This window comes from Elgaria multicarinata, chromosome 1 (genome assembly GCF_023053635.1).
Source record: "Elgaria multicarinata webbii isolate HBS135686 ecotype San Diego chromosome 1, rElgMul1.1.pri, whole genome shotgun sequence".
NCBI classification, from domain to species: Eukaryota; Metazoa; Chordata; class Lepidosauria; order Squamata; family Anguidae; genus Elgaria; species Elgaria multicarinata.
The window spans coordinates 143,394,682-143,411,589 of record NC_086171.1 but is presented as its reverse complement, the minus strand read 5'-3'; the positions used below and the strand labels follow the sequence as shown (position 1 = coordinate 143,411,589).

The 16,908-nt window shown below is 41.1% G+C and overlaps 1 protein-coding gene across 4 annotated transcripts in view; it reads left to right on the top strand.

Moving 5' to 3' along the window:
• FGGY (FGGY carbohydrate kinase domain containing) overlaps positions 1 to 16,908 on the top strand; it is a 220,106-nt gene that overhangs the window by 162,737 nt on the left and 40,461 nt on the right. For 3 of the 4 annotated variants that reach the window (XM_063138270.1, XM_063138262.1, XM_063138287.1), the window contains exons 13-14: positions 4,441 to 4,561; positions 9,139 to 9,233. In XM_063138270.1, coding sequence (XP_062994340.1) covers positions 4,441 to 4,561; positions 9,139 to 9,233 — 216 coding nt within the window. Of the gene's footprint in view, positions 1 to 4,440; positions 4,562 to 9,138; positions 9,234 to 16,001; positions 16,130 to 16,908 lie in introns of those variants that run through there. The other variant, XM_063138279.1, reaches the window with a different exon arrangement.

Here is a 16,908-nt window from a genome sequence, read left to right as displayed (position 1 = left end):
AACCTATGGTTATATACAATAATATTGGACTGATTATTAGCGTTCCTAGGGGTGTGTCTGTGACCTTGTCATAGAGTATTTTTCTGTTGAGTCACCATTGTGTGTGGGCTCTCCCTTCCCCCCCCCAGAGCGCTTTAAACTTCCTTTCCCGCTTCACTTAGCACTATTTTGCAGTTGTACAATTGTGAAATTGTGCAGTTGTGCAGTTATACTAGGGTGACCATATGAAAAGGAGGACAGGGCTCCTGTATCTTTAACAGTTGCATAGAAAAGGAAATTTCAGCAGGTTTCATTTGTACATATGGAGAACCTGGTGAAATTCCCTCTTCAACACAACAGTTAAAGGTGCAGGAGCTATAGTAGAGTGACCAGATTTAAAAGAGGGCAGGGCACCTGCAGACTGTTGTGAAGAGGGAATTTCACCAGGTTCTCCATACATACAAATGACACCTGATGAAATTCCCTTTTCTATGCAACTGTTAAAGATACAGAAGCCCTGTCCTCCTTTTCGTATGGTCATCCTAGTTATACACTTTCAATATAGGGCACTTTGGTTTTTCTACTCCAGTTGCTATTTTTACTTTGCACTGTTTTGTGGTTGTGCTGTTTTGGTTTCAGGGGCCGGGTTAGAGCTTTTATGGATTCATTTTCTTTACCTCTCTGCTACTTTGCACTTGCATACTTTCATTTTAGGGGCTTTAAGAATTTTTATAGTCACACCTTTGCAGCTTCTTCCCTGCTATTTACAATGGCGGTAGCAGAGTCACTCAATAAGGACATGAAGTATCATGGAAACAAATTGAAATCATCAGTCTCCTCAACATGTACTCAGTAGTAACTCATTGTCTGCCATTACAATTACCAAGGCTGCAGGAAGCAGGGCATTGAGGCATCAATAAGGCATCTCTGGTGCTGTGGCTGTGTGTGGCTTCGTATCAGTGTAACCATTCTAGAAGCGAAGCACATTTTACTTCTGAAGACAAATGGTGGATGTGAGGGGAGAGGTGTGGGGTAAACTACAAGGGCAACGTTCCTCTCTTCCATTCCACTTCCCTGAGCAGAGGAGCATTGAGAAAGGTGGGGAGCAAATCCCGTTCATTCGCTGAGCAGCACCTACAGTGTTAAAGACATTCAGTTCTACTCACAGGACTACACCCACCCAACCCTGATGTATGGTACTTTCAAGTGTCATTTAACCTATGAAAGTGGGTGTTTAGGTAATATGTATTCTACTTTTCTTTGTGTGCTGCTGACAGACCAAACTGATTTCTGGATACAACCAGAAAGCACTTAAGAATCCAACTCCATGAAGATGGGGCCCTAGTCAAAATTGTAACCTTAGCTGTGAAATGCCAATCTTTTCAGTTGACTGAAAGACTTTGTGGGAAAATGAAATTTGCATTTGATGTCTCCAAGTTTGCATTTTTAAATCCTATGTTGAATTAATAATGAAATGGTCTCATTTTATACATTAATGTAAACCACTTTTTTAGATAAAGGTAACTGCAATTCTTTGGGCATGCTCTTTTTATACTGCATAGGGGGGAAACAAACACTCTGAGTATGAATGAGAAAGAGACTAATATTTGCGGGAGGGATGAGGGAGTATTTGTATGGTCATCTGTGTATGTGTTGAGGTCTGGATAGTTCGGAAATGTGGATGGTGGAGATTCTGAAAGAATAACCTTAGGATTATGAAGTGGCAAAACTGCAACAATTAAAGGCAGTTATACTTGTAGTCTCAAGGCAAAGTTTTAAAAAGTAGCTTATGCTTTTCATTGAAATTGTGGCTCTAGGGCTTGAAATACCAGTCTTGAGTGTCAAAAAGGATGTTATGGATTTCATTAGCTGCCCTTGTAGTTGTTGCAGTTTGCCAAAACTACCTATCTTAAACCAAAATACACTTGAAACTCAATCCTGCCATAATAAACAGCCGAAGCTTAACTTTCTTTTCTTTTCTTAAATACGCAGCCTGGATCTTAGAGACATTTGCTGTAGGTTGTAAAACTTGCAGTGAACTTTGGCCATGCTTCAAAAGATGTTCGGCGTAAATGCTCAGGGAATTCCTTAGCTTTTGGGGGCTGGCAAAGGGCAGATTTGGCAGGAATTTTGCTTTGGAGGTTTTTGTCCTCTTCAACCACAAGTTTGAAACACAGAAATTGATTTCAAGGTATACGGTTGGTGCACAAAGGCCCTGTCTTTATGATCAGGGAATGTGGGACAAAAATCCCCTAAACCCATTTAAACGTTTGATTTGTTTACACATTCAGAGGGTGAATCAGAGGTTGAAGTGAGTTGAAAGAGATGTTCTTGAATTCTGTAGAGAAAATAGAGTGCCTGGGATAGTTCGCAATAGTGTGTGGCAGAAGAAAAAGAATGGATGCCTTCTTCCCTCCTGAGCTCCTTTTCCTTGTGTTTCATGTCTTTTTTACATTGCAAGCCTGAGGGCAGGGACTGTCTTCTTTGCTAATTGATTATCAGCCACTCTGAGAGACTTTTTTTGCTGAGGAGTGGGGTAAGAATATGATAGATAGATGTATGTTATGCAGCAAACATTTATTTATTTATTTATTTATTTAAAACATTTTTATCCCGCCCTATATCATTAAGATCTTAGAGCGGCGTACAGATTAAAGCATACAGTATAAAACAATAAATATACACAGCTAAAAATAAATTAAACCATGAACCAAGTTAAAACAATATATAATTTAAAAGCAGTAAAAGCAGTTAAAACAATGTGCCAGTGAGTTTCACCATCAAATGTTTTGTTAAAAAGCCATGTTTTTACTTGGCATCGAAATGAAATCAGTGTTGGCTCCAGTCGGGCCTCCAAGGGGAGGGCATTCCACAGTCTGGGTGCCACAACAGAGAAAGCCCTCTCCCTTGTCCCATCATAGCATATATGTTGCATTGGTGGGATGTGGAGAAGGGCTCCCATGATTGTTGCATGTACAATCTGGCATTCCCACAATAGCATGGATGAGATGTATATGTATTTGGGAAGCAAGATTAGGCCAGGCTTTCTAGGTACATATTTATAAGATGTGTGTACAAGTGTCTGCTATCCACACTGTTGTGAAAAGTAGCGGCTAACACAATTGTGTTTGCCATATAACATGAGTTGCTGGCCTGAGGGACTCATGTATTCCTAATTTGTTTATGCCGGAATTGTTATCTAATGACAGAAAAACTAACATTAAATACATACTTTCAATGGTGATATTGTGAGAAAGCCAGGAGTTGGTTTGCATCATCATTATATCTTACACTATCATCTTCCTGTTTTGTACATATGGGGCATCAGAATAACACTTCATTAACTTAGCTCACCCTTTAATGCCTTGATTTTCAGCTGTAATTGTTTGATAATGAATTTTGTGGACCTTTCAATGTATTTTCAAAGTAAATACAAGAAATTACTCTAGAGCAAGTACAAGGTGACACTTTTCCATTTTATTTCTGTGAGCAGTGAGGAGGTGTTCTTTGTTAAAGCTGTAGAAAAATAGAGCTGTAGCAGATTTCCATGCAGGAATTGCTCCAGCAACCTGCTGCTGTGGATGGGGGAGGTTAAATCTTTCATATTCAACTTCGCCATTTCCTTATGTAGTTCTGGTTCTCATCCAAAACTTCACAAAAAGCGGGAGCAGCAGGCACTTTGTCTGCTGTTGTGCTTGTGGAGCCTTTCGCCGTTCCCCTTGCCATCAATCTAAACAAAACAAAACAAAAAAAAAACTGTTCCCTGTCCTGCTAACCATTTGTTCATTGAGAGACTTGGACCAGGCTGAAAATTCAGAAATGACAAGTCAAGTCACTTGATAACCAAGAGAAACACAATCACAGAGAATTACTTTACCGGATCAGATCAGTGTATATCTTTTTCAGCATTCTAACCGGAATGGCAGGCAACCAGATATTTCCAGAAAACTTATAAGATGTCGGTCATGAAGTTAGTGGCCATGCCCTCTTGTTTGTTCCCAGAGTCTGGTATTTAGAGGCTCATTGGCTCAGAACATAGAAGTCTGTTAAGGGTAAGAACAATGGATAGACATCCTCCCTGAATTTGTGTAATCTCTTTTTTTAAAAGCCCAAAGCCATCCCCAGTGAAGTGAATGAATTCTCCAGGTTAATTATTTGCTGCACAAGGAAAAAAATGCTGTGTGCTTGTCTTGAACGTAATGCCTGTCGCTTTGCCATCATGGGTGGCATTCTGAAAGAGTTGAGAGTGTACAACTTAAACATAAAAACAGAAAATTCACATCTGCAGCAGTATTGGAATCAGGTCTTGTTATCTTTCCAAGAAGTCATGGACATTTTTCTACCCCTCTTCTTCAAAAATGCCAGCAGCCACCAACCACTTCTCTCCAGCATTTTAAGCACCCATTTTACCTGTAGCCTTGTTTATTAATGGGTGTTTCTCTATTTTCTCTCACATTCAAGTTGGGAATGAGGCATATTGTGGAAACTATGCAAGCTGCAGGGCATCATGTCAGCACGCTCTTCATGTGTGGTGGGCTGAGCAAGAACCCTCTCTTTGTGCAGATGCACGCAGATATCATTGGTAAGTTTGCGGATGCAGTGAAGGAACAATATGGCATTGTTGTTGCTGTTTTGTAAATGTAAATATACATTTTTAATGTATTCCAGAACTTGCATTTCATTGATTTCAGTGGGACTGAAGTGGCTGTCCTCCTTTGGAGGACGCTCCCCTTTAAATGACATAGGAATTAGGAATTACTTTACGCTCAAATATTTGGGTTAGATGATATTATTATTATTATTATTATTATTATTATTATTATTATTATTATTTCTTCTTCCAAGCGCTTGAATCTCATGGCAATTATGTTTGGCTAACATAAAGAGACCAGTAGGAAAAACAAAAGATAAAGGCATTTATCTATGGGATATACATGATTTGTGGAAAGGTCTGTGAATATTGTCAGAACACATGTATAGTGGCAAGTGCAGACATAACACTAGCCATAACACTGTAGTTAGGAGATCGGAAGTTTGCCATGAGTTGTGGATTTCCTCTCCCTCTGTTCTTCCCTTGCCTAAATGAATCAGCTCTTCCTTCCCATGTTAATATTAACTGTGGTTCAATGTAAAAGTAATAAACACCATTAATATGAACCATGGGTAGCTCTAATCAGGGTTTTCAAATAAGCTGCTAGCATTGGGATAGAAGCTCATCATGGTTAGCACTGATGCTGACATAAAAACCTGCTTCACATGTAACAAGAAGCTACCATGGGTAAATTTCCCCATGGGGCTGCTTGTTGTGGCAGTGGCTGCCATTTTTAATATTCAAGACATGGTGGAGGTGCAGCGTAGGTTGCCATTGTGTGCAAATGTGGCGGGGGTGGATTGTTGGAGTGATTAACGAGCCACCCAGAGCCCATGGACTGTTTCAAAGTTGTGGGTGGTTTGTCAACCATCCCAACAACCCATCCTGCCGGGTTCACACATAACTGTGTTACAGTGCGCCCCCACCATGGCGTGAATATCGAATATTGAAAATAGTGGCGGCTGCCACATCAAAGAATTCCAAAGGGAAAGTCATCCATAATGGCTTCTCAATACATGTGAACCATGACAGTGTTACACAGTAGTTAATGCTTATCAGGAAATCGAATGGAAGTTCTCATTTTCAAGGGAAGAAGGGAGAGGGGAATTTTGCAGACTACAAAACTTTGTTATGGGGGTTTTATAAATGAAATGCTCTAGATCTATTAATATTCCTATATTTCTTGGTATTTTGTTAACATTTATGCCTCATTAGAATAATTTGTGTAGTATTGTATCCATTGGTGCCCTTTGTTTAGTAGAGGTCTCTGATAATGGAGGAGGAAGGATGCTGATTTTGGCCAATTATATCTGCACCTCCCTGTGCCACCTTTCACTCTATTCTGGGCAATCCTCTGACACTCTGAACAGGTTTTGAAGGGAGGGGTAAGGAGTGGTGTACTGGCTAAGGTGTTGGACTGGGAGTTGGAAGATCCAAGTTCTAGTCCCCACTCGGTCATGGAAACCCACTGGGTGACTTTGGGCCAGTCACAGACTCTCAGCCCAACCTACCTCACAGGGTTGTTGTTGTGAGGATAACATAGAGAGGAGGAGGATTATGTATGCCACCTTGGGTTCCTTGGAGGAAAAAACGGTATATAAATGAAATGAAATAAATAAATGGATAAGATGCATGGAGAGAGGAGAATTATTGAAATTTGCCTTCCCTCTAGATCAGGGATTCTTCTGTGAATAGAAGGCAGCATATTTCTCAGTGAAAATACTTAGCTTGTATAACAGTGTGTAATACAATTTACCAAGATGTTCTCCATCATAATCCATGTTGAAATAAATAGGTGCTGCACAGGAACAATGGTTGTATTTAAGAAACCTTTCTGGTGAATTATCAGATAAGATAATCAGTTTTAGTAAACCAAATGTATGGCTGTAGGTTTATAATGAGAGCCAGTGTTGTGTAGAATGTGTAGCGATTACATTACAGTGTAGTGTAGTGGTTAGGACTCGGAAACCTGTGTTTTAGTCCCCACTTGGCCACAAAGCTCACTGGGTGACTTTGGGCCAGTCACAGGCTCTCAGCCTAACCTACCTGACAGGGTTGTTGTGAGGATAAAATGGAGAGAAGGCAAATCATATACACTACCTTGGGCTCCTAGATGTAACAAACAAATAATGTTTAAATAATATTTATACAAAATAAATAAGATGATTCCTTTAATTTAGGGCAATTTTCGCTGGCATACAAGCCTTTGGCATTTCTCCGATCTTTCTGAGGCTCAAAGTTTGTATATTCTAATCAGCAGAAACTGGTTAATAAAACACAACTTACCCTAATTCAGGTGATGCATTTTCTTGAACCCACATGACAATAATATTTATAGCAAATTACATGTTTGTAAGAGTAAGATCTAAATTCACCTAAACCCAGTCTTTATACAAGGGGTATTTTTGGACACCCATTAAGTCATTATAAATAATATGTATTTAACCTGCAGAAAACATCTTTGTTTAGTTCTAATGCCTTGAGAGGAAAAGCAAAACCATGAACTGTATGGCTCTTCTTTCCTTTTCTTTTTTAACTTAAGAAGAGCCAATGTGGTTTAGATCAAGTCTACAGCTTGGATTCTGGGTATTTAGCGTGAAGATTAGCATCACTTGAACATCAAACCAGACTTCCTACCTTGATGCAGGAAGAAAGATGAAAATCAGCATTATGTAATTATGTTTCATGAAAGCAGAAAAAGTGAACCAAATGACACAAGGTCTTGACCCAGGCTAGATATACACAACGGGCTATTGCCACAGTGATGCTTTCTATTTGTCAAACAAGATTTTATCAAGTCCACACCTTTCCTTATCTAATTTAAATAGCCTTGGAATTGAGAGCTGCTTTCTGATGTCTAAAATTAAAGATCTATTAATAGATAATTCTGATTAAATTTTAAACTAGAGTCCTTTGACTGTATCTAATAGCCAAGTACAATGTAGGACAAAGAGGCCTTTCTGTGGTCTTGGAATTTTTCCTGTTTGTAGAAACTGTGACTGACAGAGGATGTCAGAGTTCATCTGACTAAAATGCTCTTGGTTCTCTTGCCCTCATTAAAATCTATCCGATAAAATAGCTAACATTCCAGTATCAATCCCCTATTCTTCCAGGAAAAGACAGGAAAATTCTGAATATATTACTGTTAAATGCAAGCACCCATTAGCCAATTATGCAGGGTACCAATAGATAATTTCATAGACCACTTAAAAGCCTCAGATTCATATTGTTCAGATGGCAAGATGAATGCATTCATTGTGAAGGCACTTGCAGAGTACAACACCAGCAGCCAAGTTTTAAAGTACATTTAAAATGTGCCAGCTGTAAACTCAATTCTTAATTTAGCTCTCCAATAAGTTTAAACAACTTTCTATGTCAAAACACTTTTGCCACTGAGAACCTACAGTTTTCATCTACGCATCTCCTATGCTGGGCCAGTTTCTAAGATCAGACCCAGCTGGGGAAAAACAGCACCCAAGTGAGGGCATGAGAGAGAATCAGTAGGCAGGAAAAGAGTTGAGAACATCCCTGCAGCTCAACAATTCTCTTCTTTTAATGCACTCTTCTCTGGCCTTAGCTAGACCTAAGGTTTATCCTGGGATCATCCCAGGGTCGTCCCTGCCTGCTCCTGGGATCCCCTGTGTGTCATTTACATGAACAGGGCTGACCCTGGGACAATCCCGGGATAAACCTTAGGCCTCCGATTCTGTGTTTGCTTCTAGTTTACTTCTGCCGTTAAAAAGCTCTTACATAGTCCATATACGTTTAAGGAATGTGTAACTGATTTGATTTCCTCTCAGAAATCCACACCTAAAAAAAGAGGCAATGGAACATAGAATAGCTCAGTAGAGCCTGCAACAAAATGTTGCAGGTGAGTTCAAAATCTGTTCTGTGTGATAGTAGTCACCATTGAATACAGTTAGTGTGCGACCGGAGGGGATTGAATTGTGCTATGAATAGTATCTGTGTTTTTAAATTGTTGGTTGTTTTATTATGCTCTTCATGGTTTTAATTTCTGTGAACCGCCCAGAGAGCTTTGGCTATTGGGCGGTATAGAAATGAAATAAATAAATAAATAATAAAATACCTGCTAGTTTATTTCAAATATATTTATTTCATGTGTGCAGTACGATGAACCTGTCTCAGATATTACATGTTGATCCACAGCTCTTGGCAACTCTATTCTCCAGACGTCTGTGATGTCACTGCTACTAAGACAATGGCTAGGGAGTTTTCCCAGACTGCCATGTAAGAATCAGCCTCTGTTTATCTTTAGAGGGGCAGAGTTGTTTGGCAAATTGTCAAGTAATGTTTTTCTGTAAATTACCATGTTCTGTTAAATTTGAGAAGTCATTCAAGTTTCTGTAACCCTGGAAAACGCCCCCAAATGACATTAACACACCTTATAGATTCTCTACAGATATCCAGGCATTCACACAACAGTGTGTGTGTGTGTGTGTGTGTGTGTGTGTGTGTGTATGTATGTATATATATATATATATATATTCCTCCAGCTGTTTTTGCTTGCTTGTGTGTATGTGTAACAGATGTGTCTTGTCTTTGTCTAGGCATGCCTATTGTCCTGGCCCAAGAGATAGAGTCTGTTCTAATGGGTGCTGCTATTCTTGGAGCCTGTGCTTCTAAAGATTTTGCTTCTCTTCAGGTATGTAATCATGGAAGGCCCAAATGTGAAAGCTTGAACTCTGCAGTTCTTTTATTTCAAATCATACACATTATAATTTACATGGGGGGGGGGGGGGCAGGATTGCACAAAAGCCAATGCTTTTAGCCTTTTGCCCATTTACTAGGTTGGTCTGGTTTAGGTTCAATAAGGAGATAGATCACATGCATACAGGTATTATAGAGAAAGATAGAAGAATTCAGCATGAAATTGGGACTGCTGTTTATCATTAAGGTAATTAGTGACTGAATTATTATTTTTACAACTGGAAATTGTAAATACCATTGAAGAAATACTGAATACATTCTGAAAAGTAGATTTAGCAGAACCTTCAACATAAGAAAATTAACAGGAATTCTAATTTATGAAGTGTTTTCATGTGTCTCATTGGTTGGCATGAACTAGGGTGACCATATGGAAAGGAGGACAGGGCTCTTGTATCTTTAACAGTTTATAGAAAGGGGGTATTTCAGTAGGTGCCATTTGTATGCATGCATCTCCTGGTGAAATTCTCTCTTCATCACAACAGTTAAAGCTGCAGGACCTATACTAGAGTGGCCAGATACTCCTGCAGGGCTCCTGCACCTTTAACTGTTGTGATGAAGAGGGAATTTCACCAGGTGGTGTATACATACAAATGATACCTGGTGAAATTCCCTTTTCTATACAACTGTTAAAAATACAGGAGCCCTGTCCTTCTTTCCATATGGTCACCCAAGCATGCACTGTATTAAATTATGTTTGGTTGCTCACAAACAAGAACAGAAATCAGTGAAATTTGCAGTGTAAGCTGAAGTGATGACAGGAACAAGTCAAGCAGGGTGGTGTAAAGTGTCATAATGCCACTGAATTTAGTAGATATGTGCCATTTGTTGGTTTCAGATTTTTTTCAGATGATGGTAAGGACCCTGCTTCTCAATTTAGACTAATCAGGAATAACCAGCCCATTTCCTTCATTGGAGATTTATTGTTTAAAAAGAACCCTGTTTCCTGAAAATGAAGAACAGTGGCCATCTTGAATCACATTCATTGTTTCTTCGTACAAAGAACATCTTGTCTGAATTTATTTTCAGTAATACATCCTTATATTGTACATGTTTACCTCAGAGGGCTACTTAAGCTGTTTTCACTGGAAAATGTGCCGCTCAAGAAGAGAATGTTTTGCTTTGTAGAGCACCTCTTCTAAAGAAAGAGAATTCCTGGAGTGATTTGCTTCTGCTTTCATGAATAACTCCTGCATTTAAACAGACACTGAGTTTGCTTCTCTGTGGCTGTAATCTTACACACACTAACTTGGGAGTAAGTCCCAAGTCACTGTTCCTATTGCTGTGGCAGTCCCAAATAAATACGCTTTCAACCGTTGCTGCAGTTTGCTCTTGAAATTTCCATCTGCACTTTTAGCACTATAGAGCTTTAGAAAGTTCATTGCATGAACTACAGGTTGAATCCCATGGTGCCATTCAGTGGAATGATGGGTGGTGGTAGTAGAATTCGTCTTCCCCGCTGCAGCTCCCTCCTATCCCTCCCCACTCCCTGCACCCAACCTGATGCACTCCAGATATTTTGGATTTCAACTCCCATTAGTCCCAGACAGCATGGCCAATGCTGGGAGTGGTGTGCACCAGGTTAAGGAAGACCACCATACAGTATATGACTTAAAATAGTGGTCATTTCTCTCCTTTTACCAAGAGGCACCGCTCCACTGCTAAGCACCATGTTCTTGCTGGTGTGTGGCGGCAACTTGTCCTAACGAGGAGAGGCAGTGCGGGCTTTCCAGCAGCCATTAGGCTCACCACGCCCACCCCCTCCCCCTCCCGTGGCTCCTGGCGACCAATAGGAGGTTGCCTTGTGCCTGGGAACAGCCCCGGAGTGGCTCCAAGCGAGGACAGACCAGCAGAATAGCTGGGCTGACCTTGCTCTGGCTGGAAAAATAGAGATAAGTCCCCAATCTTTCAGCCATGCATCTTTGCCTCTTTGCCCCAGGGTGGCTTCGAATCTGCGGCTGCATCATATTTAAGTGAAAATGTGGAAGAAAATGAATGAGGCTCTCTTATTTGACAATCATCCAGTTTTATTCTTCACCATACCTACTTTTTTTTTTTTTTTTTGGAAAGAGTGTATACGCTTGGGGCTAAGATTGTTATTATTACTTTATAAAAACCATGCAGTTTATTTTTCTACTGTGCATTAAATCAGTACGGTTATGTTTATGAGACCTAATGACCAGCTTTCTTTCCGGCAAGTGGACTTTGCTTGCTAGGAAGGCAAAGAACTGTGTACAGGGCATTGGGCGGTGGGGGCAGGGAGATACTGACAATAATTTACTGGGGCCAGTGAAACTGTTGAGATACAAAATTAGGTGAAAAGAACATAGGAGTTACAATAAGCTGTTTGTAACTTAGTAGCGTTCTTCTCAAAGCCTCGTGGAAGTACCAGTCCTGCAATGCTAGGCCTTTTTCTCTGCATGAACCTCTCACACTCCTCTTAATAACAACTTTTCTATTAAGTCATTAGTAACAGTTTAAATAGTTACTTTTAATCATAGCTTTCCCCTGTGAAAGGATGTTCAGTGACAATGGTAATTCGGCTGGATTACGAGAGAGACTTGGATGCTCAAGCAAACAAGTAGGGATTTCGTCTTTAACTTCAGTCTATTCAGGCAGTGATACACATAGAACTGGTGCTATATCTGAGCATCCTATGACTGTTGAGTAACATGAAGGTCCCCAACCCACTGCTAGTGGTTTTTGGTAGAACATTTCCAACTTCACGGGGAAAGCTGCCATTGATTGAAATGTATGTGATATTGGGACTTTATTGGGGCCTGTCTACACTTCGCCGGAGAATCGGCTGCGTCCTTGGCGCCGCCCACCTGCCCGCCGGCCTCCTGTTGCCGGCGAAAGAGCCACCCGGCCCCACCCGCGTCGGAGAGCTCGGCGGAAGAAGCCGCCGCCGGCTTCTTCCGCCAAGCTCTATGACCCGAGTGGCTCTTTCGCTGGCAACAGGAGGCCGGCGGGCAGGTGGGCGGCGCCAAGGACGCAGCCGATTCCCCGGCGAAGCCGCTGGGCCCGGCAACTCTTCACCCCGTCCCTGCGCGGGGCGATGCGGGGCCGCCTCCTCCTCCTCCTCCTCCTCCTCCGCCTCTTCTTGGAACGTAAGGGGTACTGTCTACATCATCAATTTCGGGGCGCACTGCAAACGCACTCCAGGTGCCCCGAAGACTCTGTGTAGACAGGCCCCTGCACAAGACTGGGTCACAACTTTGTCCATATGTCATCCCCTTTTAACCTTTAATTCCCTGGTAATACTCTTGATCCAGATTGGTAACTCATAGGTTGTTGAAGACTTTTGATGCGTAATTTTAGGTTATGATGGGATCATCTACACTAACTAATGGGGAGAGTATGATACCGTGTATGATAAGAAACACAGTGCTTTATTCAGCCCTAACCCTCCTGACCTTCACATCCATAATTTTATCACTAAATAGGTTCCTTCATCTCATATTCCTGGTAGGACAGGAAGGAGCTGCAAGGCTCACATTCCCCACCTATGACGACATTGTGGGAGCTATCCACTGGGGCAAGGAATAGGTTTCAGGAAAGGTTGCTGCAACAATACAAGAGCATCCACATACCTAGAGCAAGAGTTTTGAGCCAAGGAGCTGGTCGAAAAAGGTGCTAGTCAGGAAGCAACATAGCAATTCTATAGCTGCCACTAACGCCCCGCCCTTTCCAGGACCTCACAGCCCCAGTCCAGAGAACGCATCACTTCATGCTCACTCTTTCAAAGTCAAGCTCAGAAAAGGGAGGCTTTTTTCTGCCATTTGTATAGTGCACCTTCTGCTCCTAGGTTGCATGGATAATTGTGGCAGGTGAAGCTTGGATGTATGAAAAGTTTGCAAAAGTTATTTTGGGGTTATTTGTTGGGGTCTCTTTGGTCCTGTACCAACAGAGACTAGCAGTGGGATCTTCTTCCTCCGATAAGGTCTTGCCCAATTCTGGCTGTGGGCTAGTCCTGCCAGGTCAAGATACTTCAAATGTGGGTGATAGCCAATGCCAGAAATGTCTGTAATGTTGTTGATGCATTTTTTAGAATTGGTGCACTGCATAATAATTCGCAATTAAGAACCAGTGTGGCATAGAAGTTAGAGTGATTAGGGAGACACTGGTTCACTTTCCCTCACCTGCTATCATGAAGCTCACTGGATGGCATTTGGCCCGTCACCAGCTCTCAGCCTAACCTAGGGCAGTTGTGAGGATAAAATGGAGGGTGGTGGTGGTCATTTATTTATTTATTTGTTACATTTCTATACCGCCCAATAGCCGGAGCTCTCTGGGCGGTTCACAAAAATTAAAAACATTCAAAGTCTAAAACAACAGTATAAAACCATAATATAAAATACAATATAAAAGCTCAACCAGATAAAAACAGCAGCAATGCAAAATTACAAATTTAAAACACCAAGTTAAAATTTATAGACTGTTAAAATGCTGGGAGAATAAAAAGGTCTTCACCTGGCATCTAAAAGCATATAATGTAGGTGCCAAGAGAACCTCCTTAGGGAGCTCATTCCACAGCTGGGGTGCCACAGCAGAGAAGGCCCTCCTCCTAGTAGCCACCTGCCTTACTTCCTTTGGCAGGGGCTCATGGAGAAGGACCCCTGAGGATGACCTTAGGGTCGGTGGCAGGTACATATGGGAGGAGGCGTTCCTTCAGATAACCTGGCCCCAAGCCGTTTAGGGCTTTAAATGTTAATACCAGCACTTTGAATCGGGCCCGGACCTGGACTGGCAGCCAATGAAGCTGGAAAAGGACTGGCGTGATGTGGTCTCATCGGCCAGTTCCTGTTAGTAACCGTGCTGCCCTGTTTTGTACCAGTTGAAGTTTCCGGACCGTTTTCAAAGGCAGCCCCACTGCATTGCAGTAATCCAAACGAGAGGTTGTCAGAGCATGGATAACTGTAGCTAGGCTATCTCTGTCCAGATAAGGGCGCAGCTGGTATATCAGCCTAAGCTGATAAAAGATGCTCTTTGCCACTGAGTTCACCTGCACCTCAAGTTACAGTTCTGGATCCAAGAGCACCCCCAAACTATGGACCTGATCCTTCAGGGGGAGTGCAACCCCGTCCAGGACAGGGCAAACATCACCTCGCCGGACAGAAGAACCACCTGCTAACAGTACCTCCGTCTTGTCTGGATTGAGTCTCAGTTTGTTAGCCCTCATCCAGTCCATTACCGTGCCCAGGCACTGGTTCAGAACAGCCACTGCCTCACCTGGTGAAAAGGAAAGGTAGAGTTGGGTATCATCCGCATATTGATGACACCTCAGTCCACCTCTCCGGATAACCTCCCCCAGCGGCTTCATGTATATGTTAAACAGCATAGGGGATAAGATAGAGCCCTGTGGAACCCCATGGCTTAGGAGCCACGGCACAGAGCAATAATCCCCCAGCACCACCTTCTGGAATCGGCCATCCAAGTAGGAGTGGAAATCAGTTCATCTATCAGTCAATCAGTTTTTCAATCCTGAGTTTTTCAATAGGAGTAACTCCTATTGAACTTGTGGGATTTACTTCTGAGTAAGTATGTGAAGCTCTTTCCAGAAATGGACATTTCAAAAAGCAGTTTTCACTGTTCATTTACAAAGCATTCTTGGAAGAATGGCAAGGAGCTGGGTAGACAGAAATGGGACGAAGGACTAGCTGGAGGATCGTGGGCAGATGGGAGGAGTTGAACACATTTTGGGGAGTGCCGCTTTCCTCTATAGATGCTCTTGACATCTCGATCAAGCTGGATTTGGTGAAATTCAAACCATCCTGGGATTTAATACAGTCTATTTGTGAGTCCTGTAACAATCAATGTCGGCATTAAGCCTTGCTGCTGCTGCTGTTGTTATCATAATCATTTACTGGCTGCTTTCAAAGGAAATAATTTTGCAGAACTTCTCACGCGTTGCTCTGGTATTGTCAACCTGCATTCATGTATGATGAGCCGGGTTTCTCTATGCCTGTGCAATGATTCAGATTCAGGCTGTCATCAATGTGGCCTGCTGATTTAGCCACTGCAGAATCCAGTCCACAAGATTGGCATGGTCAGGAATACACAAATCCAGGTCTGCTAACACTTTTCTAAAGTGGTAAGCAATTCTGCCAATCTCTGGCCACTTCTACTGATCTTTTCTTTTGTCTGGTTTCATACCTTTACGGAGAAGGAAGATGTAGGCACTTAGTCTTCAAAGCTGAATAGACCACATTAGAAGAAGGACTAAATTGTCTCTGTTGAATCAGTCCAAGTCTCCTTCACTCGTCTCATTAAACTTTTTTATATAAACTAGGATAAATTGCTAATTAGTTGCTGTAATCATCTTGTGTAAACATAATATTGAAAAAGAAAAGCTAATGAATCATTTTGTTGGCTTGCTGTTAATGCATCTTTTACACAAAGTCTCCTGCAGTGTCAAGATGTATCTTATTCTTGATTCCTTTAATCATGGGGCTGTTGTTGGGCAAAGAAGGGAAAGATGAAGTTCTGAAAGGTCATGCTGGCAGGCAGAACTAGTTTAAGATACTCTAATTGTCTTGTTTAATTTTTTGCCAAACGAACTGGGCTAGATTCACTGCGTTAAGTAAGAACACCATGGATGAAAATAAATAAATTCTTTGTTGTTGTTGTTGTTGGTTTTTAATGCTAGGAAGATATATTCTGATTTTCCTTTTACTAATTTGGTCAGTTCCCTTCTCCCTAGAAGCAGAAGTCATCTTGTTAACTACAGTGGGAAACATCTGTAGACACTTTGTCACATCCCAAAACCTGGTTCAAATTGAGCAATATGAATACAGTAACCATTTTCTGAACACAAAATACAGGATTCTCTATGTTAGACCGACACAGTGCTAATTTTGTACAGTTCAAGGAAACTAATATACACTCTCCTGACAATCATTTTAATGTCTCAATTGATTTTCAGATTTAGGGCAGTATCCAGTGCTACCACTCCGCTGATGCAATTGATGTTGCGCTAAATAATAATAATAATAATAATAATAATAATAATAATAATAATAATAATTTATTTCTTATATTCAACAGTGAATATAAAACACATTAAAACTGATTAAAAACATAGCATACTGATTAAAAACATAGCATACATGATTAAAACATCCTTAAAACATCCTAAAAACATTCTAAAATTTCACCTGATAGTGAAATGACCTCTAGCACAATGCCAATAGAATATACCAGTACAATGGGTTTTCTGGGTAAACCTGTCTTGGCAGCATACGCTATTGTCATTGTCATGCTAGAAGCTTCTTCTATTAGAACTATATCAAAGGTGTAAATGGAGCAGCAGCGTTGGATGCTGCCCAAAGTTCTTATGTTTTCTGGTTTGTCCACCAGGAAATTTGCTAGAAATAAACCTCTTTTGAATAATTGTTTGTGAGACAGGGATATTTCTGTCCATAATTCTGGCTTGTTTCCCTGTTCTTTACCTAGTCCATATTGTAAAATAGTTCCTTATCTTGGTAGCTCTTATATTGACATGATTTTAAAGGAATTTCTGCTTCTCTGAGTATAATTGTTCATGAAAAATCAAAACCCCATATATATATTTTAGTCAACATACAGGTATTAGATTCCTCAAAAACAGTTAC